The sequence below is a fragment of the Panthera leo genome, chromosome E2, assembly GCF_018350215.1.
Source record: "Panthera leo isolate Ple1 chromosome E2, P.leo_Ple1_pat1.1, whole genome shotgun sequence".
Classification (NCBI taxonomy): domain Eukaryota; kingdom Metazoa; phylum Chordata; class Mammalia; order Carnivora; family Felidae; genus Panthera; species Panthera leo.
The window spans coordinates 34,428,793-34,451,356 of NC_056693.1; the positions used below are offsets into that span (position 1 = coordinate 34,428,793).

Genomic DNA, 22,564 nt, shown 5'->3' on the forward strand with positions numbered 1-22,564 from the left:
TCCTCTTTTGATACCTCTCTCCACCCACTTCCCAAAAGTACAACGTGAGGGTGGACTCTCTGCCTCTCTCTGGCGGGGGGTGCAGTACCGTGGAGAAATCCGCAGACTTTGCTTTAACAACAACGGTTCAAATCCGGACACCATTCTTTTTTATCGTGTGGCCTATTACAAGCGCGTTAATCTGGACCTCAAGTTTCCTTATCCGTAAATCGGAACAGGAATTCCTACTTCTTAGGATTGTCAGGTGCGTTACAAGAGATCAAGCTGCCCTGAGCTGCAGTGAGCGGCTGGCGGATAAACGGGGAGGTTCGGGGGTCTTTAGGCACCAGGCCCTGGGCATCACCAGTGGGCTCGAGTCCCTAATGAGCGGTTCCTAGGCGGCCTGGCCACGTGTGGGGCCCCGGCTCCAGCCGGTCACGGCCCTTCCCTAAGCCTTTCCTGCCCACGAATCAAATGAAGCCGGCCTCTCTCCGATTTCTGGTTGGTGGTGCCTTTAAGGTGGTAGCCCACACATCCATTCACCGACGCCGGGCCGTGGGGCAGCACCCCGGATCTCCACTCCCGGCTCGCACCCGGGATCAAGCTCCGTCTCCCTGAAGGTCTCCAGTCCGAGCCAGAGAAGTAAAGTTCTTAGACCACCGCAGCACCGCCCCCGACTAGAGGGAAGGAGCAGGAACTACAGCAAAGTGATAAAACTTCACCTCCTCGCCCCCCTCCAAGATGGAAGGTCCGTGGCTTCACGCTGCTCCCGATGTCCCCTCCCCATTGGCTACTTGGGAACTGGGTTTTCCAATAAGGCTTAAGCTTATTGGTTAAACTGGGACGGTTGCTAAAGCGATTGGCGCAGCCGGCATTGGAGGGCGGCTCGAAATGCTTTCAAACGCGAATTAAGTTTGAGGGAGAGAAGGAAAGCGGAGGAAAGGGAAAGTTTGAGGTGGAGGCGGGACCAAGGAAATGACAGCTCTCATTGGTTAATTAGAAGCTGAGGGGAGGCTCTTGAATTCTCCTTCCTCATGATTAGTCCCAATTCAGGAAAAGAGGGCGGGTACTTAGGAAAAGCGGCAGAAGCGCCTTCTTCGATTGGTCAAGCCTGGCTGGAGGTGGAGCGCTCGCGGCGGCTCATTGGTGCGGGTGGTGAGGGGGGCGGGGCTCTGAGCCGGAGGTTTTGTTGTGAGGGTCGGTTGTCAAGCAGCGGCCAATCAGGGCAGGGGATGGAGGCAAGTGGGGGTCGCGCCTGGAGAGGAGCCTCGGCCTCCGGAGCCTCAGCTGCAGGTGGAGTGGGCGAGGGGGCGAGGAGGAAAGGGGGCCTATGGGCCTTGGACCGGGCCACTCCAGGCCGGGCCGAGCCGCGCCGTGGCGGAGAGAGCTCCGGGCGGGGGGAAATTGGAGCCCGTGCCCCGCAAGCCGAGAGGAGTGGGAGGATTTGGCGAGGCCGTGGGACCAGCCCCAGCCTCGGGACGGGAGGGACTGGCGGGACGGGCTTGGGGGCCGGAGGAGAAAACCCGGGAGGCCGGAAGCGGAGCTGGGGGTCTGCAGGAGGATGGGCGGTGAATAGGGACACTGGAAGCAGGAGAGTGAATGAATGGGGGGATACTGATAGCAGAGTGGGGAGGGAAATAAAGGGGGTCTGGCGAGGCAGGGGTCAAGTTAGGGAGCCCAGGAGACAGGATATGCACGGATGGGGGACACAGGCAGCAAGGAGAAAGGGAACAAACGGCGGACTAGAGAGGCAGAACTGGGGAATCCAGGAGAGAGGGGACGGACAGGAGAGGGTTCATGGGAAAGAGGCTTGGAAGAAAAGGGTAGAAGGCTTCATGAGGTGGCCTTTTAGAGTTGAGGAGTCATACCGACTCATGCCCAGACTGGAGACCTAGTTCCCAGTCTGTCCTTGGGAATTGCCAGGGCCAGGAGTAGTTTCCTTGCCACGAACGGAGGGATTGGACCCTCGGGGCCCTCTTTGAGATTCTACCCAGAGAAGACTTAAATGCCTGTCTCTGGAGTGCCTCTCTTGGGCCCATAAGCTTAGCCTCTGACTCCACCCCCTTGCCATAGCGTCAGACACAGCAGTCATTCCCAGAGATCTGTCTGAACTGCGGACATGTGGTCTTCCCCGCCCCACTGCGGCTGCTGCACTTCAGGCGGCCAGCCTCCTGGAACAGAGCCTCCTCCCATCCCATCATCCCGGCATCTGGGAGGACCTTTTTTCCCTGGGTCCCAAGTCACCCTGCCTGAGGTGCCTCCTCCAGATTCTCAAACCCGATTGGCAGTGCAGCTCCTGGCTCTGGTGGCTTTGGTGGGTGTCTCTTTGTCAAGTGGCCTTGGTGATCCAGGGAGCTGCAGCTGTAGTTCTGCAAGCCCAGAGTTTGGCGAACTCATACCAAGTGTTTTCTAACAAGCCATCGTTTCTGTCTGTGTTCCAGCCCAGGGTTGAGCTGAGATGGCTCAAGCCTGACATTCCACAATCCAGGATCCTGGCGGGCACACACAGGCTGCTGCTGTGGCTGCTGTGAATGATTTAAAACCAGGAGCAATCCGGAGCTGAGAGTCGAGGCATTCCCTCTGCCTGGATGTGTGGGAACTCCTTGCCAACTTGATTGGCGGATCCTGGGGGGGATCCACCCCCACCCCTGGAGGAAAGCACAGTCTATTTTGTGGGCAGAGCTTCAGGTGCAGCCGGTTGAAGGATGGCCACCCCCGTGGTCACCAAGACGGCCTGGAAGTTGCGTGAGTGATTTTCTCTCTTTTTTTTCTTGCTCACCCCGTGTATTCTGTTAGCTGCTTGTTGCTGGAGAGCCAGAACCCCCAGCTTTGTCTCCTGTTCTTGGCACAGAGAGAGACTCCCAGCTTTGCAGTAAGATACACCAGGAGGCAAATCATGACTTTGGCCCTTCTTAGCTGGGTGACACTGGGCAGGTGACTTAACCTCTCTGAGGCTTAACTTCCTGTCTGTGTAGTGAGATGATCACACCTACATTCCAGAGTTGCTGTGAGACCCAAGCGAGGTGATGAACATAAAAGCAGCTCTCAGCGCAGTTAGGCTGACAGGCGGGATTAGAGAAACGCCAAGAGGTGTTCTTGGCATTTGCAGACATCTCACGAGTCGGGCTTCCCCCATGAGGTGGGGCATCTTGGAATGGGGGTGGGGGTGAGAGGGGAGGCTGAGGGATGCTGGCAAAAGGGTCTGGAATGTGACTGAGCAGCATCACCCATCTTCACGTTATTCTCCACTAGCAGTTCTAAACGTTTTGATCTTTGTACCTCTTTATACTCTTAAAAATTGTTGAAGACCCTGACGGCTTTTTGTTTATGGGAGTTATCCATATTTACACGTTAGGAATTAACACCCAGACATTTTAAAACACAAGCATATACAGTCAAACATGCCATTTGTGATGATGTCATCACATGTCTTCCCCCCCAAAATCCCATGTATGCTTGTGAGCAAACGAGAGGGTAAAAGTCACGTACATCTCGGTGTTATTCTGAAAATAGTTTTCTCTTGGACCCCTGGAAAGGATCTTGAGGATCCAAAGGTCCCTCTGACCTATAATAACTGGTTGGCATAGATTTGCTGTGCCCACACTGGTCACCTTTGGCTATGAGCTCTCCCTGAGCTGTTTTCGGAAGCTGTGCAAGGCTCCTCTGAGCTGTTTTCGGAAGCTTGCAAGGCTCCTCTGAGCTGTTTTCAGAACCTGGGCAAAGCTCTTTGCTGGATCTTAGTGTCCTCATGTGTAAAATGAGAAGTTTGGGCAGTTTCAAATTGTTCTTAGCCCTAGGGTTCTGGGAGAACCCTGTTATGGACTCCCAAGGAGAGTACAGTTTGGACAGAGTGGCTCTGTAATTTTGGGGCTTATATATTCCCTCATAGCTGGTCTTTCCTGAGCATAGAATCAGGCACTGAGGAGACAGTCCAGAGGGGGGGTGTGGCGTGCAAAATAGATGAGGTCCCTGTGCAACGGGGCTCAGAGCCTGAGGAGAGCAACAGGCAGGAATCAAATAACCACACCCCTCCATTTCTCCTTCTCTGATTCCAAGCTGAGACCTGTGCTTCAAGTCCATTAACTAGATAATGGTCAGGGTAGGGGAGTGCTGTAGGCTGCCTAAATAGCACGTACAAGGGCCCTGGGGCAGGAAGCTCGGTATGTTGGAAGGGCTCAAAGAAGGCTGCCGCACAGCAGTGGAGAGAGTGTGTCACATGAGGCTGTTGGGGCCTTTGGGGGCACTTGTCCACGGGACCCCAGCCCTTCCGAGGCCCTGGCTTTATCTTAAAGGCAAGATCAAGCCATCAAAGTGTTCAAACAAGAGGTAATATGATCAGGCATGTCGGTTCTGCTGACAAGTTCATGTGCATAGCAGCCGCCACGAGTATAAGCTGTCTGAAGACCCCAAAGCCAAATGATCCCTGCTCCTTGTGGCTTTAGAGTCCAGCAAAGATCAGAAGGTGCTAGGCCAGTTTGGGTCATTGAAACCCAATTCTCTGCACCTTCCATTTAGGATGCAAATCCTCAGCACCTCTGTCAGAATGCAGTGTCCCCGGCTCTAGCCGGGACGTGGGGCCCAGGTTGTGCCAACTGAGCTTGAGAAACTGGCACAGGCCTGGGCCAGAGGGTGGAGCAGCAGCCATCAGCCTGGCCTGCCAAGAGATGCTGTGAGGAATTTTATTTGTTTGCACTAAAATTCGGTACCCAGGCCTGGGCCATTGGTGGTTGCTGTCCTTCAGGCCAGAGGGAGAGTTCTTAGGCCAGTGCCCCGTGCCGAAGCCTCCTCTGCCTGGTGCCCATGGTGTACCTCCCTCTCCTGCTGGTCCCCGGCTCCTCCAGGGGCTCCCATCAGGCCAGAGACCCTGGTCAGGCTGCTTAGAGGGGAGTGAGCTGAGCCCCTCTAGAAAGACCCAACCTCCACATCCTTCTTACCCCAACATCTGTGGTTCTTCGAGAGGGATGCCATGTCCCAGGACCCATCTGATCAGGCTATAGCATAAACACAGGAACCTTCTCACTGTCGTTCCCCACATTCTCCCCAGTGCTGGGCCTGGAGCAGCCGCCCAGGAAACATTTATATATGAATTAAGGGGCAGTAGTCCTGAGGCCCAGAGAGGGGTGGCAGTGTGCCCAAGAAAGCCCGGTGAGGTGGAGCCCAGCCAGAGGTTTCCCTGGGAAGGGTGAGAGCCAAGGTAGACACCCAGGCCTTTAGGTAGGTCACAAGTGGAGGGCAGTGCATGCAGGGAGTGTTTTCAGAGAAGGGGAGAAGGCCCAAGGTTTGGGAACTGAGTGCTCAGGGAGAAGGTGGGTGCTCTCTTTCTGGGTTGGGAAGTCACTAGGTCCCAACAGAAGCTCTTGAACGGACAAGAGTCTGTGGCCAAAGCCCCAGAACACCCCAGGGATCTGTCCCTACAGTGTCTAGAGGACAGAACTGCCCGTAGTTGAGATGCAGATTAGGGAGGGACTCAGCTCCCTTGAGTCCAGTGATGGGGTTCCCGAGGCCTCCGCTGACACTTGGGCCTCTGCTGGGGCTGGACTCAGCCTGTGCAGGGCTTTGGCCGGGCGGGGCCCTGGGGTGGCACATCATCTGTGACAGTGAGCCTGGGGTCTGGTCCTCAGGGCAGTTTTGATGACATCCCCTCTGAGCCACACTTCCTGACAAGCAGCCTTCCTAGGCCCCATTTCCCACCCGCCCTGTGGTGCGAAGCCAGTGCCACAGAGACCCCCAGGCAGGGTGGAGGCCGGAGTGCAGGAGAGGCCCTCTATGCAACGACTGCAAGCCCTTTTCCTCAGCGTCACCCAAGCCGGCCTCCCGGTTGCCTCAGGGCGTCGGCATTTTGGGGTTTTCCCTATGCTGGTGTGGGGAGACCTGTCCTCTGTCTTCCTCATTCCCAGGAGGAAGTCACTTAGGGCCTGGCTTCGAGGCCTGGGCTGCCTCTTAGCTCCTTGCTCGTGTTTGTTCCCTTTGGAGCACTGATAAGACCCTCTGTGGTTTACGTTTGCTTCCCCCCTGCAGCTTCAGCAGTCCTGGCTAGGGGCCCTCATGGCTGCCCACCGGGGCCATACCTCCCACTCTGTCTGGTCAGCCCTCACTCCCACCCCTCACACCCGGGCCTCCCACCCTCAGGCAGCCCACCCGCCTATGGCTGCCGGGGCCCCCAGTGCCCACTCTCTGTGCCTTAGCCTTGCTAACAACCACTGAGCACGGCTTAACAGAATGTTCTCAGGGAATCCTCAGCAACTCAATGAACCAAGCACTGTTATTACCTCCATTTACCAGAGGAGGAACCCAGCCCTCAGAGAGGGTAAGTGACTACTCTAAGGCCACACAGCCTACAGTAGCAGAGCTCAGACCAGAACCTGGTCCATGATTCTGAAGCTGCGGGCTGAAGCCCTGGGTGAGCTCACTTGGAGATAGCTTGTCTAGAGTTGACCTGAATGGTCCAAGTATGTTCTCCAAAGTGGGTTTATGTGTATAGCAAGCAGCCCCAGAGAGATGCTTAGGTGGTATGTGGGTCAATATTTTTTCTTTTAATAATTGTTTTTGTTTTGTATTATAGATTAGGTATAATGAACATATCAATCTCGTGACTTTATGAATTTTACCGCTTAATTGTCTTTATTTAGAAAGAGCTAAATACAAAAGGCAAGTCATTTTTTTAAGTTGAGCATGGTAAACATAAAAATACTATCAGTTTATATGCAGAAAAAGGAGAAAACCGTCAGGCTGGAGTGTGGGACAGGAATGCCTAAGGTTGAGAAATAGTCACTTCTGCCTCAGGTGCAAGGCCTGTCCTAGCAGCCAGGCCTCGGCTCATGGCAGGGTGTCTCCAAAGGGGAGCTGTAGTGGGCAGAGCCCTCCGCCTGAGCTTCACGTGCCGGGACCAGGGGCCGCCTTCTCTGAATGCCTTTTCCTCCTGTCCTTTCTCGTGTAGAGGAGATTGTTGCCCACGCCAGCAATGTGTCCTCACTGGTACTGGGCAAAGCCTCCGGGCGGCTGCTGGCTACTGGTGGAGATGACTGCCGTGTCAACCTGTGGTCCATCAACAAACCCAACTGCATCATGGTGAGCCTCGCTAGCCTGCGGGAAACAGGACAAAAGCCCAGGGAGGGGACGGGCTTGGGGAGCAGGGTGGGGTCGGGCCTTGGGGAGCAGGTGGCTTTGCAGGCTCTGTCAGGTCTAGGGCACCCAGAGGCTAGGGGGACACAGCACGACATCAGTGCCCACCTCCCCGGCCCGCAGCCATCTGCTCAAGGGAGGCCCAGGACAACCCCGGATGGCTGGGACAGTAGCTAGCCCTCAGGAATGGGGAAGTCCCCTGCTGGTGGACAGAATTCCGGGGAGCCTATGTGAGAAAGCTAAAACAAGCCCATGGGCTCAAGATTGAGGTTTGCCCACTGGCCCATCTGCCCACCTGTCAGCTGCGCTTGGAGGTTACTTTGAATCATTCCCTGTCTCCTTCCACAAAAAAGATTTGAGGGCACCAGGTTGAAGCTGATTAGCGAGCTGGTTCTTTAATAACACTTTCTCCCTGTCACACAATGAATTCATTGCCCCAAACTGCCTCCAAAACAGGAAAACATAAAGGAGGAAAATACAAAAATGAATTACATCTATTTCCATCATCCAAAGACCACTACACTTGGTATTTTGGTCTATGCCCTTCTGGGTGCTGATACAGATACATATACAGGCATACACATACACACGTGCAAACGTGCACACATGCGCATCATGGCAATATATAACCATATATTTTTGGAGCACTATCTTATTCCTCTGCAGCCTGGAAAGATAACAGTCTTTATTGTTTGCGAGCATTTTCCGGTGTCAACAAATATCCTTCCACAGCGTGATTTTTTTTTTTTTTTAATTTTTTTTTTTTTAACGTTTATTTATTTTTGGGACAGAGAGAGACAGAGCATGAACTGGGGAGGGGCAGAGAGAGAGGGAGACACAGAATCGGAAGCAGGCTCCAGGCTCTGAGCCATCAGCCCAGAGCCTGACGTGGGGCTCGAACTCACAGACCATGAGATTGTGACCTGAGCTGAAGTCGGACGCTTAACCGACTGAGCCACCCAGGCGCCCCCACAGCGTGATTTTTAATGACTTCCTGGTATTCCATTGTAGGGATGAGCCGGAATTAGCTTAGCCATTGCCCTGTTCCCGGCCTAAAGGTTATTTCCAGTGCTGTGGCTCTGCTCAGCCACAGAGGGGAACATCCTCATCTACCTCAATCTTTGAACAGATCTGCGATGGTTGCATTATCTGAGGGTGTGCACTTTTTAAAAAGCTTTCGAAACATATTGCCAAATTGCCCTCCAGAAATCAATTTATATTCTTGCCAGAAGAATGGGGACATGCCCTCCCCACCCCACCCCCCCACGACCTTGCCAGCGCAGGGTATTAACATTCTTATGATTCTTGGCCACGTGAAGATAAAGATAAGGGATAGGAAGTGATTTTTTTTTTTTTTTTTTTTAGTAGAAACTTAATCACCTCAGTATTTCTGTGAGATGCAGCCAAGAACTGAGATCCAAGCTGAATCAGGGCCAGGGTAAAGAACAGAATTGAAATTGCTTTGTTTCGCTTCACTTTATTCTTGGGATTCAAGTGTATCCTACCCCCACCCCCAAAATGCCCAAGCAACACATACTGATTGAAAACGAATCAATAAAGACCAACCAAAATGAACGTGAGGTGACCCCATGCTCACGTCCCCTGCCAGACGGCGGGGAACCCCCTTCTTACGCTGGGGTCAGCCTGCAGGCCTCCCCCATGTCTCCCCTGCTTACACACTGCATGCCAGGCCTCTCAGCTCCTCACGCCCGCCACCTTCTTGCTCACCTTCGGATTCAGGCCCATGCTACGCCCCCTATAGACGGTCCACTTTTACCTGTTTGTGTGTTTCTGAGTATGTGTGAGCTTCGTATAGTTCAGTATCCAAATGATCCAGGGTAAGCAGTGAAAGGTCTTCTTTCCTCCCCCGATTCCCACTTTCTTCCCTACGGACCACCACAGCACAGTTTCTGATTAGTTTATATCCTTCCAGAATTTTTCCCCTTCTTGTTTTTGTTTTTGTTTTTGTTTTTGTTTTTTTAATATACAGACAGTATTCTGTATACACCGTTCACCTTTTCTCACCTGAAGTGTCATGAAGATGAGTCTTTATTATAATTCGGGCGGTTCCCTCATTCATTTTTATGGCCAAGTAATAAGTTTTCTGTTGCATGGAGGACCACAGCTTAGCTGACCAGTTTCCTCCGATGGGCACTTATATGGCTTCTAGTCTTTTGTGTAAAAGATTCCCTGCGGTGAACGACCTTGTGTCTATTTTGTTTGCCATGTGTTTGAGCGCGTGCAGAGGAGGCCCCCAGAGGTAGGGTTGTGGCATGCAGGGAATGTGCATTTCTAAGTGTGGACACATTTTGCCCACTGGCCCCCCAAGGAGTTTCTACTCATTTATACTCCTACTGGTGACGTCTGTGAGTCACACAGGCTGCTTGTGACTGTCTGGCCTTTGGGTAGTTCTGCTGGGGAGCAGTTTCCCCTGCCATCTCCACCCCTCCCTCGGAACATCGTCTTAGCAGACAATGATGGAGTCACCACTGTGCCTCGAGGTGGCCAGTGCTGGGCGGGGAGTGACAGATGCCATGGACTTCACATTCCAGCCTTCTCTCCAGAAAGCTGGAAATGCCAGCACCTCCCACCCCTCTAAGGGGCTGGGCTGGGACCTGGCTTAGCCCTGCCCCAGCCCTGCCCCAGCCCTGCCCCGCTTTGGCCTGCGCTGAGTTGGATGAGAGTTTTTAACAGTAGAGTCACTGCCAAGCTCTCTGGGTTCCACCAGCCCCTGCCTGGGAGTGTGGCCGGGTTTTCCGCCAGGGGCAACCCCCGGGGATCCAGGCATTCCAGAGGGGTGAGGTGTGTGCCATTGACCAGCCGGGCCTCGGTTCTGTCAGGGTTTCTCCTCCTGAGGAGCATGGCCGGGCAGGGTGGGAATGGAAGCAGAGCCCAGGTGGAAGCAGAGCTTAGTGGTTTGGACTCAGGGCTGGAGGGTCAGTGGCTCCCCTGTAAGGGGCCCAGGGCCATTTGGGCAAACGATGTCCTCATCTGGGGCACACCGGGCAGCGGGAGGGGTTTGGAGCGTGACCGGGCTCTGGCTCCCTTTGGGCCCTGGAGGCCGAGGCCCAGAGAAGTGGCTGCCCAGCCTGCGTGCGGGAGAGCCTCCCTGCTGAGCCACCTCTTGCTGATGTCCTTCCTGGGGAGCCAGACACTGGGGCAGCAGCGGGGGCTTCTCCACACAGTGCCCTGAAGCTGCTACCCTCTCTCCACAGAGCCTGACAGGTCACACGTCCCCAGTGGAGAGCGTCCGCCTCAACACCCCGGAGGAGCTCATTGTGGCCGGCTCCCAGTCGGGCTCCATCCGCGTCTGGGACCTAGAAGCTGCCAAAAGTAGGCATCTGCGCTTGCTTTCCCCACATGTACGCCTGCAGTCGTGTTGTCTCAGGCTCTGCTATGAGCTGCTTCCTCCGGGAAGCCTGTCCTGACTCTGTTGGGTGCTTCCCTCCTGGAAACCTGACCGTACCGGGTGGCGACTGCCCGCCCCCGTGAGCCCGGCAGCAGCGATGTCACTGCTGCCTCTGGGTGCTGACGCCCAGGAGGCGCCCAGGAGATGTCCTGGACACCTGTGGATGGGCGGGTGGGTGTCGGTGTGGATTCAGAACCTGGGAGAACATCAGGGGCTACGCGAGACACATGAACAAGTGTGGGGGCCCGTGGGGGGGCCCGGGGTGCGTGCGCCGTGACGTGGGGGCGCCGCCTCTCAGCTCTGGGCAACCGTTGCCTGCAGGAATGGGGCCTAGGGCGGGTAGGTCTTCTGTCTCCTTGTGCTCTGTTTGTATGGACTTGGTTTTCATCTTTATAGAAGTTGTACAGAGCTTAAAAAGCCAAATGCCGGCCATTCTCCAAATAATCATGACGGAAATGAGAAGCCTTCACCTCACTCCTTCCCATCCTCCAGGGGCCTCAACCTTCTGTCCTCCTGCCTCGTGTCTCGCTACCTCCGCTTTTCTGAGGAACATGGTATCGTGGCAACTCCCGTCCCTTCTGTGCGTCTCTTGCTGCCTTCCTCCCACGGAAGTCAAGGAGTTAGCTCTGTGACGGGAGCCTGGCTGCGCCAGAGTCCACATTTGCCATCTTCCTTGGTTTTCTGCCTCTTTTTGCTGGAGCACGTTCTTTCATAGCTCACGGAGAGAGTGTGCGTGACGGGTTCAGTTTTAGAGACCATCCACGGCTGAAAATGACTTTATTCTACCCTCATCCTTGTTTATTTATTTTTTAGAGTTTGTAGAACTCTAGATCGGAAATAGTTTTCCCTCAGAACTTTGAAGGTGCGGCGACATCGCATGTTAGGCTCCCGTTCCGTGGCTGTTGGGAGACGCGTGCCATTGCCTGGGTCCCGTATCTGCTCGCAGGCACTTTGTCCCGGTGTCCTGAGGTTTTGCAGTGGTGACCCTTGGTCCTATGCTAAATCCTTGCTGGGATCTTTCAGTGTGTAAACTTGCGCCTTTGCTTCCGGGCCACGTGGGGCGTCTTGCCTTCCCTCAAAGTGGGGGCTGCCACATGGCAGCCTGGGCCCAGTGTTGCCAGCTGTACAGACTTTTTATTTATTTTTTTTGCCTTTTTTTTTTTTTTTAACGTTTATTCATTTTTTTTTGAGACAGAGAGAGACAGAGCATGAATGGGGGAAGGTCAGAGAGAGAGGGAGACACAGAATCTGAAACAGGCCCCAGGCTCCGAGCTGTCAGCACAGAGCCCGACGCGGGGCTCGAACTCACGGACCGCGAGATGATGACCTGAGCCGAAGTCAGACGCTTAACCGACTGAGCCACCCAGGCACCCCGCCGTACAGACTTTTTAAAGAGAAGCTGGGAATCTGGAACTTTCAGTGGAATCCCCCCCCGTTTCTGACAGCTAGTTCAGTATTTTTGCAGAACACTATGGAGGCCAACAGTGAGAGGTCCAAGTAAAACCTGTTTGCTCGCTGCTTTTTGCCAGTATCCAGCCTGGACCTTCCAGCATGTTGGGCGGAGGCCCTCCGGTACCTGAAGGACAGGAGAGGAAACTGTGGCAGGGGTCTTGCTGAGGTTGCTTTTTCCAGAAGAGAGCCCCCTTGCCTGGTTGAGACCCAGAGGTCTTTCTGGGCCTGTCCTGCGGTGTGTGCTCGACCTCTGCTGTAGGACAGCAGCCATCAGCCACGCGTGCCCAGTGGCCAGGTTCTCTGTGCTCAAGAATAGCGGTCTTCTTACGTAGATGGTCCTCAAGAGAGATGTCGCCCCTGGGCCTTTTGGGTGATGCTTGCCCGCCCGGTGATGGGCTGCATGTGCAAGACAAAGCCCCTGAGATAACAAACCGGGGCTGCGAGCTTAGTGTCTCCACGTGCGTTCCCGCTGCCCGGCCACACGCGGGAGCCAGGCAGGGCATGCTGTGCTTGGGTGTTGCTGGACTCCGGGGCCCGGGGAGGAGCAAGCTCCGGCTGGCTGGGCTCCAGCTGAGAAAGCAGAACGGCTCGGGCAGAAGGCAGTGTGCCTGGGAAGTCTCTACCTGGATCGGAATCCCAGTGGACAGCACCGGCCATTCACCATCCACTGAGGAGCAAGGGACAACAGGGAGGAGCCAAGGGTGCCACGCTTTCTCAGCCGTGACTACTTCACACGTGAGGGAAATGTGAGGAGCTGGAGGCAGGCAAAGAATGAAGACCGACGACCCGTGGGATTCCCGGGCCCTGGGCTCTCAGTGTTTGCTACTCTACAGGGAGCTCATTACAAACACATGGCCCAGACCTCACTCCCAGAGAACCCGATTCAGTAGTGGCGTGGGCCCAAATCTGGCTCTCAGTACGCTTCCAGATGATTCTGACGCAGAGCCCCCTCATTTGACACATGGGTGAAGCAGGGCCCAAGGAGGGGTGGCTGGGGTGGCAGAACTCGGGACTCAAATCCTGGCATCAAGACTCCCGTCCTAGTGCCCTTCACCCTGCCACTCGGGGGGTTCGATGCTGGGACGGAAACCTGCCGTCAGCAGCCTTGGCGGGAAGAGCTAAGACCTCAGGCCGACCTCCACCCCTCCCATCACAGCTTAAGTGAAAACAACGGGCCAGTTGGCGTCCCAGGTGCACAGGGGCTTCTAAAAGGGCTGCCTGACTGTCACGTGGGTTGCCTCGAAAGGCAGCCCATCACTGGAGGGTTTAGGCAGAGGTCGAACGGCTACTCAGCTAGGATGCCTTGGAGGTCCTCACACCGGGCAGACGGATCCAGGACGCCCCTCCACTCCGCAACTCCGGGATCCTGTGACCGAGCCCTGCAGTAACAGGACTTCCAGGGGCCCTCCCGGGACAGAAGAGCAAGGGCAGAAGTCACGCCAGAAGAATGTGGTCCTGCCTGCTTTCCACAGCGCAGCCAGAGGGCAAGGGTGGGTCGGCCCAGCCATCCCACAGGAAGGTAGCCTGCGTTTTGCGAATCTGGCCCACACAGGGGTGGAACCGGCCACATTCTCTCGGGGCAGGGCTGGAGTTTGGAAGCCTTGCCGTGGGGTGCAAAGCAAGTGGGCTGGGAGGTGGGTGTGGCCTGGAGCAGGGGCCAGCACCCGTCTGTACCCTCCAGCCCCGGATTTGGCCAGCAAAACAGCCCCTGAGCCCCCCGTGGCATGTGACTGCTCCGGAGAGTGGGGAGAGGCGGCCGCTCAGGTTTCGGTGGTTGAATTAGATAGGCAACAGATGTGGTGGTTGAATTAGTCAACAGATGTGTGCCTCGTCACACTCTGGAGGAGCTAAAAATGGGTCGGTCCCAGCTTGGCGCCTGACAGGGCCTGCTGCAGAGTGGCAGCGAGTAGGATGGGTGGATGTGGTGGGCAGGGGGCGGAGGGCTGCACTTTGACCTCAAGGCGGATAAAGACCGGAGCAGCTCATTTGATCCTGCCCTTAGGTGCACCTGGCTCTGTGTTAGGAGCCATAGACGAATGAGCGCCCTTGACTCAGGTAAAGGGTCACGAGGTGAAGCATGCTTCTCAGGACACCGATGCCTGCTTTAAATTCTGGCTCTGCGCCCTGCTGACCGGCCTCAGGCAGGCTGCTTCACCCTCTGAGCCTTAGGTCCTCACCCACCTCCTGTTGGTGTTTGGGGGCAGTGCTAATGTGCTGATGTCATTCAGGCTGTTCTCCACACACCAGAAGTGCTCAGCAGATGTCCTGGGGACGAGGGAAGCGCCCAAATGGTCATGGGCACTGAGGAGTCATCACTGGCGTCAGAAGACAGAGAACCAGGATATGTGCTCTGAGGCCGGAGGATGGGCGAAGGTTCCATTGGGGGGACAGAGGAAGCAGCTTTCGTGCAGAAAGGAATTACAAGAATAACTGTAGCTGGCATCATCGAGCACTTACTGCGTGCAGGCCCGTGCTAAGCACCTTATGTCTACTTTCTTAACTCTGATCATGACCATTACGAGGCTCAGATGGGGGTAAGGGATTGCCCAGGGTCACGTAGCAAGCAAGGAGCAGAGCCAGGCTGCTCCCTTTTCTGTCTGGCTCCAGAGTCCTGCACCTGGACCTTGAGGGAAGGAGGCAATCATACACTAGAGTTTCTTTAATTGACCTAGTACTTGGAGCTCAACTCTCTTGTCCCTAAAGCATTATGTTTGGAGTCTGCTTGAACACCTCCAATGGAGAACTCATTACCTCACAAGGCAACCTTTTCACCTTGGCTCAACCTAAGGATGGCTGGATTCCACACCCCTTGGCCCCTACACTTATGGGATGATCAGTTTCATTCAGGTGGTGAAATGATAAATCTTTTAACAAGCAAGACACTTGAGGCCAGAGACAAGAAGCAAATCTGAGTCGTGCCCGAAATACTCTGAGATAGAAGCACAAGGTTTGCCTGAGGGTCGAGCTGGGCCTGGCCACCGAGCTGCCTGCAAATGCTTGACGGATGGGAGCCGTTCCCCATGGCAGCAGTCATGTGCGTTCCCCATGGCAGCAGTCATGTCCTCCTTGTGTTCTCAGTTCACGTGGCACCCGTCCCATCCTCACAGCCACCCTCCAGCCGGTGTAAGGACCACAGCCACTCCAGGCATGCCCTCCAACTGCCCTCGTTGGGGCCTTTGCCCCCCTTTTCCCTCTGCCTGATATCCTCCCTCATCCTCCACCCACTAATGTCCTATTCAAATACCACCTCCTCCAAAAAGCCTTCCTGGATTTCTCTTTTCAACCAAGCAGCTTTTCCCCCAGCATGGACCTCTCCTGCACCCCTCTTCTGCCTCAGCTGTGGCGGGAAGGGCCCAGGAGAGCGTAAGTGAACCGAGTGCAATAGTTGTCTGGCTCTGCTGACTCTAGGGCAGCGTCCTTGTGAGCACACACTGGGACGAGCCCAGGGGCGTGAGCTACAGGGAGCGTGCACTACATTTCCTGGGGGCTTAGGTAATGACAGAAGTGGCTTCATCTATCAGGGGGAAAATAGGAAAATCAGTCGGCATGGTAGGACTCTGGTTGATCTGTCTCCTATTTTTAAAATCGCTGTTTGGGTTTGCTGTGTGGTTACCATGGAGGCACACACACAAGTGAACGTGGCAGCCCTTCCCCCACTGGGTGTCTCGTTCGCCTCATGCCCCATCTCTGCTCTCTTCCTTGACAGTTCTTCGCACACTTATGGGACACAAAGCCAACATCTGCAGCCTGGATTTCCACCCGTATGGCGAGTTTGTAGCCTCAGGTTCCCAGGACACGAACATCAAGGTGCGACACTGTTCTGTGCCCTGTGTCTCCCGCTGGGCCAGCAGTGGGCCCTGGGCTGTGTGTCATACCTGAGGACGACACAGGTAGCTTTTGGCTCTGTGGGGGGTGCGTCTTCCCTCTGGTAGTGTCTGCAACTTCCAAGGAAGAGGGATGTGGAAACATGTGCCAGACATTCTCAGAATGCCCAGCTTTGGGGCACCTGGGTGGCTTGGGCAGCTGAGCATCCGACTTTGGCTCAGGTCATGATCTCATGGTTCGTGGGTCTGAGCCCCACGTTGGGCTCACTGATGTCAGCATAGAGCCTGCTTCGGATCCTCTGTCCCCTCTATCCCCATGCCCCTCCTACTAGCGCTCTCTCTCTCTCTCTCTCTCAAAAAGAAATAAAAATTAAAATGTAAGATTTTCAGCAAAAAAAAAAAAAAAAACAAAACCTCACCTTTAGTGAACAGTTTCCAGAACCCTGTCATTTTGGGGTATAATGACCTGGGGGTGCCTAGAACCCCTCTCTGCTCATGGCCGCACACCGTCCTCTGAGCTGGGCACCAGGACTGAGCTTGGCCCCTCGAGGCCAAGCCCACCTTGGTAATGACCTGTCCTGACTCTGCCCCTCTGCTCGTCTCCCCACAGCTCTGGGACATCAGGAGGAAAGGTTGTGTCTTCCGATACAGGGTAAGGGGGGCGCCCTTTGTCAGTCATTCCGCGAGCACCATGCAGGCGTGGAGCATGGGGTAGTGCCCAGACCCTGGCACGGGGGGTGGGGTGGGGGCGGAATTCTGTCCCATATGGGTGACGATGTGGGAAATGAGGGTCCAAGTGAGAAACGTGAATCTAGAGCGGAGCAGGAGTGCTGTGGGCGGTCCATCTGGGTCCCCCGCTTTCCATGACTCCTCCCAGAGCCATATTTACCAAACTGCTCCGTACTCTGGCTTTGTAGGCAGATGACAGGTGTCATTAGGTGAAAAGCATTCCTGTTCATATGGGTTTGGAAGCACCGAGTTTAGTAAGTAATTTTGGACGTTTTTAGACCCTTGACATTAAGAGGGGACACGTACCTCTGCAAAAAGAGGCATGAGATATGTTGCTTTCCAAACTAATATGAATGACCGATAAATCTGGATTTCCTGGAGCATCCTGCAGGACCGGAAGTCATGAGTGCATGAGAAGTGTCCCTCTGTGACACCCTCCGTGACCCCTCCCTCACAGGCCTGCTCGTCAAGGGCGAGGTGGAGCGGGATGGTGAGGAGGGAGGCCCGCTGGGCCTAGGCCCCTACGGTGAGCTCAGCGCTCTGTCCTCTCCTCAGGGACACAGCCAGGCTGTGCGGTGTCTGCGGTTCAGCCCCGACGGGAAGTGGTTGGCATCGGCCGCAGATGACCACACAGTGAAGGTAGCTCCTGGCCTGACCTGGGCCTGGGGCGGGCTGAGGTCTGCTGATCACTCTTGGCCTGGGTCCTCCGCCATCCCCCCCACCCCCAGTCGGGCTCGAATATCCCAAGCCTGTCCAGAGCGGAAGGCGGCTCATGGATAAAGAGCCGGGGTGGGAATAGAGGGAGAGCGGGCAGACGAGGTCCCAGGCCGGGTCCTGACCTCCCTCCTGCCCTGCCCCAGCTCTGGGATCTGACTGCTGGCAAGATGATGTCCGAGTTTCCTGGTCACACGGGACCTGTCAACGTGGTGGAGTTTCACCCCAATGAGTACCTCCTGGCTTCTGGCAGCTCTGACAGGTGAGGAGGAGCAAGGCCTGTGACCCATGACTGCCACCTCTCATCTCTGTCCTCTGTGTGTGTTTCTCTGTCCCAGTCCATCTTTGTCCCGAGGTGTCCTATGCCGGTGATGCTCTGTAGACCGAACTGACTTCTGGCCGTGCCAGGGTGGGGTCCTGGTCCCATCTCACCCCCAGCCCTGGTTCCCGGGCCCCAGTGTCCTGGGCCGTCATGGCATGTCCAGATCTAAAGCCCATGCTCACCTCCCACCTACCAAGGCCCCTCGCCTGCCTGTGTAGGGTCAACCCCTGGCCCTAGGCCTTGCTCTTGGTGGCCACAACCCAGAGGGATGGGCGTTTGCAGAGAACCGGGCTTTCCAGGCCCCGGGCCCGTATGCAGGCTGGCACGGGGCCGCCGGCTCCCCGGCACAGCCTGGCTGCCTTTGCAGGACCATCCGGTTCTGGGATCTGGAGAAGTTCCAGGTGGTGAGCTGCATCGAAGGAGAGCCAGGGCCTGTCAGGTGCGCAGGCAGCTGGGTGGCGGGTCTGGGCCCTCCTCCGGGGCCATGGGATGTGGGTATGGGTGGGCCTTTCCCGTCCCCGCTTCTGCTCCCTCTGTCCGGGGCTCCCCACAGCCTTCCTGGACTTGTTGGGACCCACGGCCCACTCTCGCCTGGCCCAGGAGCGTCCTCTTCAACCCCGATGGCTGCTGCCTGTACAGTGGCTGCCAGGACTCTCTGCGCGTCTATGGCTGGGAGCCCGAGCGCTGTTTTGACGTGGTCCTGGTCAGCTGGGGCAAGGTGGCCGACCTGGCTGTCTGCAACGACCAGCTGGTGAGAGAGCCACCCACCGCCTCCCCCTCAGGCCCTCACGTCCCCCCCCAGCCCTGCTGGGGTCCTGCCCTCCCGTACCCCAGCTCTGCCACTTCCTGCAGATAGGTGTGGCCTTCTCCCAGAGCAACGTCTCCTCTTATGTGGTGGACCTGACGCGGGTCACCAGGACAGGCACCGTGGCCCAGGACCTTGTGCAGGACAGCCGGCCCCTGGCGCAACAGTCAACCCACCCTAGTGCCCCGCTTCGGCGCATCTATGAGCGGCCCAGCACGGCCTGCAGCAAGCCGCAGAGGTAGGGTGCTCAGTCCCCAGAGGGCTCAGGAGGCGGGCCGGCACTGAGAAGGCTTTGGGGGACCGGCCCCAGCTGGCCGGGCCGGCCTCCTATCGGCTCGGCCCCGCCCCACAGGGTGAAGCAGAACTCGGAGAGCGAGCGCCGTAGCCCTAGCAGCGAGGATGACCGGGACGAGCGGGAGTCTCGGGCCGAGATCCAGAACGCCGAGGAGTACAATGAGATCTTCCAGCCCAAGAACAGCATCAGTGAGGCCCGGCCCCCGGCCCCTGCCCAGCCCGGGGCCCCCATCTGTGCATGGAGGCCAACGGTGCTTTATGGGGGACGGTGTGGATGTCGCTGTGCTTCCGAGGCTTGATTCCCAGCTTACACCTGGAACCCAGGCTCTGTCCCAGGTCTTCAAGGCCCCAGCAGAGGCCCCGCGGTCACTCATTGCCCCAGCCCATCCCGAGCAAGGGAAGGCCCCATAGGGGCAAATAGATGGGAGGGCACAGGCCTGGGGTTTCCTGGGACCAGGAACGGGGTCACAGGTCTGCAGCTGTGTGTGCGCCTGGGGACCACCTTCTATCCCCTGGGTCCCAGGCCAGCCCGGCTCTGAGGGCTCAGGCAGGAGCCCCAGGCTGGCCATTATCAGTCCCCAGCCCTCCTTGCCTCTGCAGGTCGGACACCACCCCGAAGAAGTGAGCCCTTCCCAGCACCCCCGGAGGACGGTGAGTCGGGCGGCGGAGCTTGGCCTCCCAGGGTCACCAGCTCCCCAGGCCTCATCTGCCGTGGCACCATCTCCAGTTTTTCTGGGCTCACCCAAAAGCACCTGCTGTGTGCCGGCCCCCTGCTAGGCCCTGGTGATGGAGCATGAGCAAGGCGGGCAGGTGCTCCCCCCAAGAGCCCACACCCTAGGGAGGAGGACAGACGGCAGACAGCCACACTGCTAGGTCTGCGGATGGGACGTGCTGTGGAGGCAGGGGTGTGGTGTGCTGAGGGAGGGCCCCTGTGGGCCGGTGGAGAAGAGAGAGCCAGGAAAAGCAGCAGGTGGGAGGGAGGTGGGAGGGGGGCGGGTCTTGGGGTCTGGGAGCCGGAGGCCAGCCCCCACATTCCTCCCCTCCTCCACCTGGCTTCCTCTTCAAGGGGCCATTTCATCATTCGCCCTCAAGGTGGTATTTCCTGTGCTTCCCACTCACCATCTACTCACTGCATGTCCCCCCCCCCCCCCACTCCATTCCCAGTGAGGTGACAGGATGGCCACTCCTGGGAACTCCCTGGGTCCCATCCACACACCGTACCTGATGCCTGCTTTCTGCCAGACCTGTGGTGGAGTGGGTGGAAAGGGAGGGGACAGGTCTGACCCCAACCCTCAGGCCTTCCCAGGAGCCTCCCACACCTAACCCACCCCCCCACCCCCATCCCAACCCCTCACTGCTGATGTCTCCTTCCTCAGCTGCCCCACTGGTTCCTGCCCATCTCCCCCAGTTAACAGGCGCCACCCAGAGGTCCACCACAAGGCCTGCCTTCTTCCCGCCCGTCCCTCTGGCCTGACCTGACCCAGAGACCTTTCTCTTTTCCTCCAGACACGGCCACAGCCAAGGAGGTGGCAAAGCCCAGCCCACCCATGGACTCGCAGTTCCCGGTGCCAAATGTATGTCTAGGTGTAGAGGGTGCAGTGTGGGGCTGGGAGAGGGGCTGAGGTCCCCAGCGAAGGTCGGGGCCTCCCGTGCCGGGGTGGGCAGACAGGGAGGCCTCAGGCTGGCTACCCGCTGAGCTCTGGACCCTACCAGCTCGAGGTCCTGCCCCGGCCCCCGGTCGTCACTCCCACTCCCGCACCCAAGGCCGAGCCTGCCATCATCCCTGCCACCCGGAATGAGCCCATTGGGCTGAAGGCCTCTGACTTCCTGCCCGTGAGTGGGGGTCCAACCTGAGGGCGGGAAGGAGGCCCATGGGCAAGGGCGGAGCTTCACTGCCAGCACATGGGCACCCGTCCCACACAGGCCGTGAAGATCCCCCAGCAGGCGGAGCTGGTCGACGAGGACGCCATGTCGCAGATCCGCAAAGGCCACGACACCATGTGCGTGGTACTCACCAGCCGCCATAAGAACCTGGACACCGTGCGGGCCGTGTGGACCACGGGTGACATCAAGGCAAGCACCACCTTTCCCCCAGGCGTTGGGCTGGCCGAGAAGAAGGCTGCGCAAGGCGGGGCAGTGGGGCTGGGTGGCCCCTGTCACCACACTGGCTGACTTCATGTCCCATTCTGCCACCATCGTCATCACAAGCTGCCATTTGTCGAACACCTCTTGTGGGCCTCACGGTCATCACTTTAGGTGCAGTCTTGTTAACACCCCACGACAAAGTCCATCACACCACACCCAGGCAGGGGCCGCTGTGTCCCTGGTCCCCTCTGACAGGTGCTCTCTTTACACAGACGTCGGTGGACTCAGCCGTGGCTATCAATGACCTGTCGGTGGTCGTGGACCTCCTCAACATTGTCAACCAGAAAGCGTAAGTCGCTGTGGTGGACGGGGCTGGCGGAGGGGGCCGGGCCGGGTGCTAAGGGCCCACGTCCCCCGCCCTCTCCCCAGCTCCCTGTGGAAGCTGGACCTGTGCACCACGGTCTTGCCGCAGATCGAGAAGCTTCTGCAGAGCAAATATGAGAGGTAGGCGTGGGGAAGCCACAACTGCCTCACGGCATGGATGGGAGGGGCAAGAGGCTCCTTCGGGGACGACGGGAAGGACCCCAGGGCTGGTGCCTGTGTGAAGCGGCTTTGCAGCTCTACCGTCCCCGCCAAGTCGGGAGAGGCCACGCTGAGAACAAGCGTGTGCTGTCCCTGTTCCTCCGTCTACCCCTCTGTCTTTGTGGACCTTGCTCTCTGTTTATCTTTCTGTCTGTGGCTCCGTCATTCATCTGCCTCTGAAGCTATGTCCAGACTGGCTGCACCTCCCTGAAGCTGATCCTGCAGCGGTTTCTGCCCCTGATCACTGACATCCTGGCGGCCCCACCATCTGTGGGTGTGGACATCAGCCGGGAGGAGAGGTGAGGGGCCCAGCCGTGTGTCGGCATTGGGATGTCGGGGTCCACGGGCCTGGGGGCCCAGCCTGCTCAGCGACGGCCTTGCTATAGGCAGCCTATAGAGGAGGTTGTGCCTGGAACAGTGGCTCGGCCGTGTTACCCCCGTGGGATGGGGGTGGCTGCAGACCGGGCTCCGTGGCCTGCTCTGCCCTGAGCCCGGGCGTGGCCCGGATGAGTCCTGCGTCCTGGCCTGCCTCCAAGAGGAGGGCGGGAGTGGTCTGACAGGAGAGGCCCTGGCACTTCAAGCGCTACCTCTCTGCCCACAGGCTACACAAGTGCCGGCTCTGCTACAAGCAGCTGAAGAGCATCAGTGGCCTCGTCAAGAGCAAGTCGGCTCTGAGTGGCCGCCACGGCAGTGCCTTCCGCGAGCTGCACCTACTCATGGCCAGTTTGGACTGAGGAGCTCTTGGGTCTGGCCTCAGCCCCCACTCCTGTTCCCTGTGCACTCCTGGGCCCGTGAGCCTCTGCCTGGCCTCTGCTGCAGCCCTGCGGCCATCCTGGAGGTGGTGGCGCTGGCCCACTGGCCACCTGCACAGCCCTGAGCTCTCAGACAACTTCTCCCCAGCAGTGGTTGCCCAGCTTTGCCAACTCCCGCTTCTTGGGGCAGCAGAGAGCGCCCTGGGGCTGCTGCTGTAATTTATAAGGCGGATTTTATTAAATTTGTAACTATTCCCTGGTTGGTTTGCCTGGAGGGGCATTCTCTGGCCACGTGGCTCTCTCAGGCCCAGGGCTGCCTGCCCGGCCCCTCACGGAGGAGACAGCTCCCCCTCCTGGAGGCAGTGCACCAGGCAGAGTGGCCAGCAGGGGGCAGCAGAGTGCCAGGCCTGCAGGAAGGGGCAAGTTCAGACCTATGGTGGAGGGGGCAGCAGCTCCCCCCTTTCATGGCTCAGGGAAACAGGCAAGGGGTCGCCC

At 57.4% G+C, this 22,564-nt stretch overlaps 1 protein-coding gene across 5 annotated transcripts; it reads left to right on the plus strand.

The window, feature by feature from the left end:
• Window positions 1-360: 360 nt before the first annotated feature.
• On the plus strand, window positions 361-22,331 carry KATNB1 (katanin regulatory subunit B1). 5 transcript variants are annotated; one of them, XM_042918451.1, is made up of 20 exons: window positions 361-727; window positions 2,421-2,724; window positions 6,917-7,047; window positions 10,317-10,434; window positions 15,669-15,769; window positions 16,397-16,438; window positions 17,071-17,154; window positions 17,376-17,491; window positions 17,919-17,990; window positions 18,152-18,302; window positions 18,404-18,594; window positions 18,709-18,839; window positions 19,251-19,301; window positions 20,157-20,224; window positions 20,364-20,483; window positions 20,574-20,723; window positions 21,008-21,084; window positions 21,165-21,239; window positions 21,500-21,616; window positions 21,919-22,331. In XM_042918451.1, exons 2-20 carry the CDS (start codon window positions 2,685-2,687, stop codon window positions 22,049-22,051), a joined length of 1,968 nt encoding a protein of 655 aa, XP_042774385.1. In that variant the 5' UTR covers window positions 361-727; window positions 2,421-2,684; the 3' UTR covers window positions 22,052-22,331. The 5 variants fall into 5 exon arrangements, with proteins under 5 accessions (XP_042774385.1, XP_042774387.1, XP_042774388.1 ...); XM_042918453.1 differs by lacking the exon at window positions 361-727 and adding an exon at window positions 864-1,100; XM_042918454.1 differs by lacking the exon at window positions 361-727 and adding an exon at window positions 1,160-1,272 and having other exon boundaries at window positions 20,415-20,483.
• Window positions 22,332-22,564: the final 233 nt, after the last annotated feature.

What these genes read in the sequence shown, in the direction of transcription:
- KATNB1 (XM_042918451.1), top strand. Translation starts at nt 2,685, where the DNA reads ATGGCCACCCCCGTGGTCACCAAGACGGCCTGGAAGTTGC. An exon ending in AGGCCTCTGACTTCCTGCCC is followed by an intron (nt 20,484 to 20,573) that starts GTGAGTGGGGGT and finishes CGTCCCACACAG; the next exon opens with GCCGTGAAGATCCCCCAGCA. An exon ending in CTGCAGAGCAAATATGAGAG is followed by an intron (nt 21,240 to 21,499) that starts GTAGGCGTGGGG and finishes CTGCCTCTGAAG; the next exon opens with CTATGTCCAGACTGGCTGCA.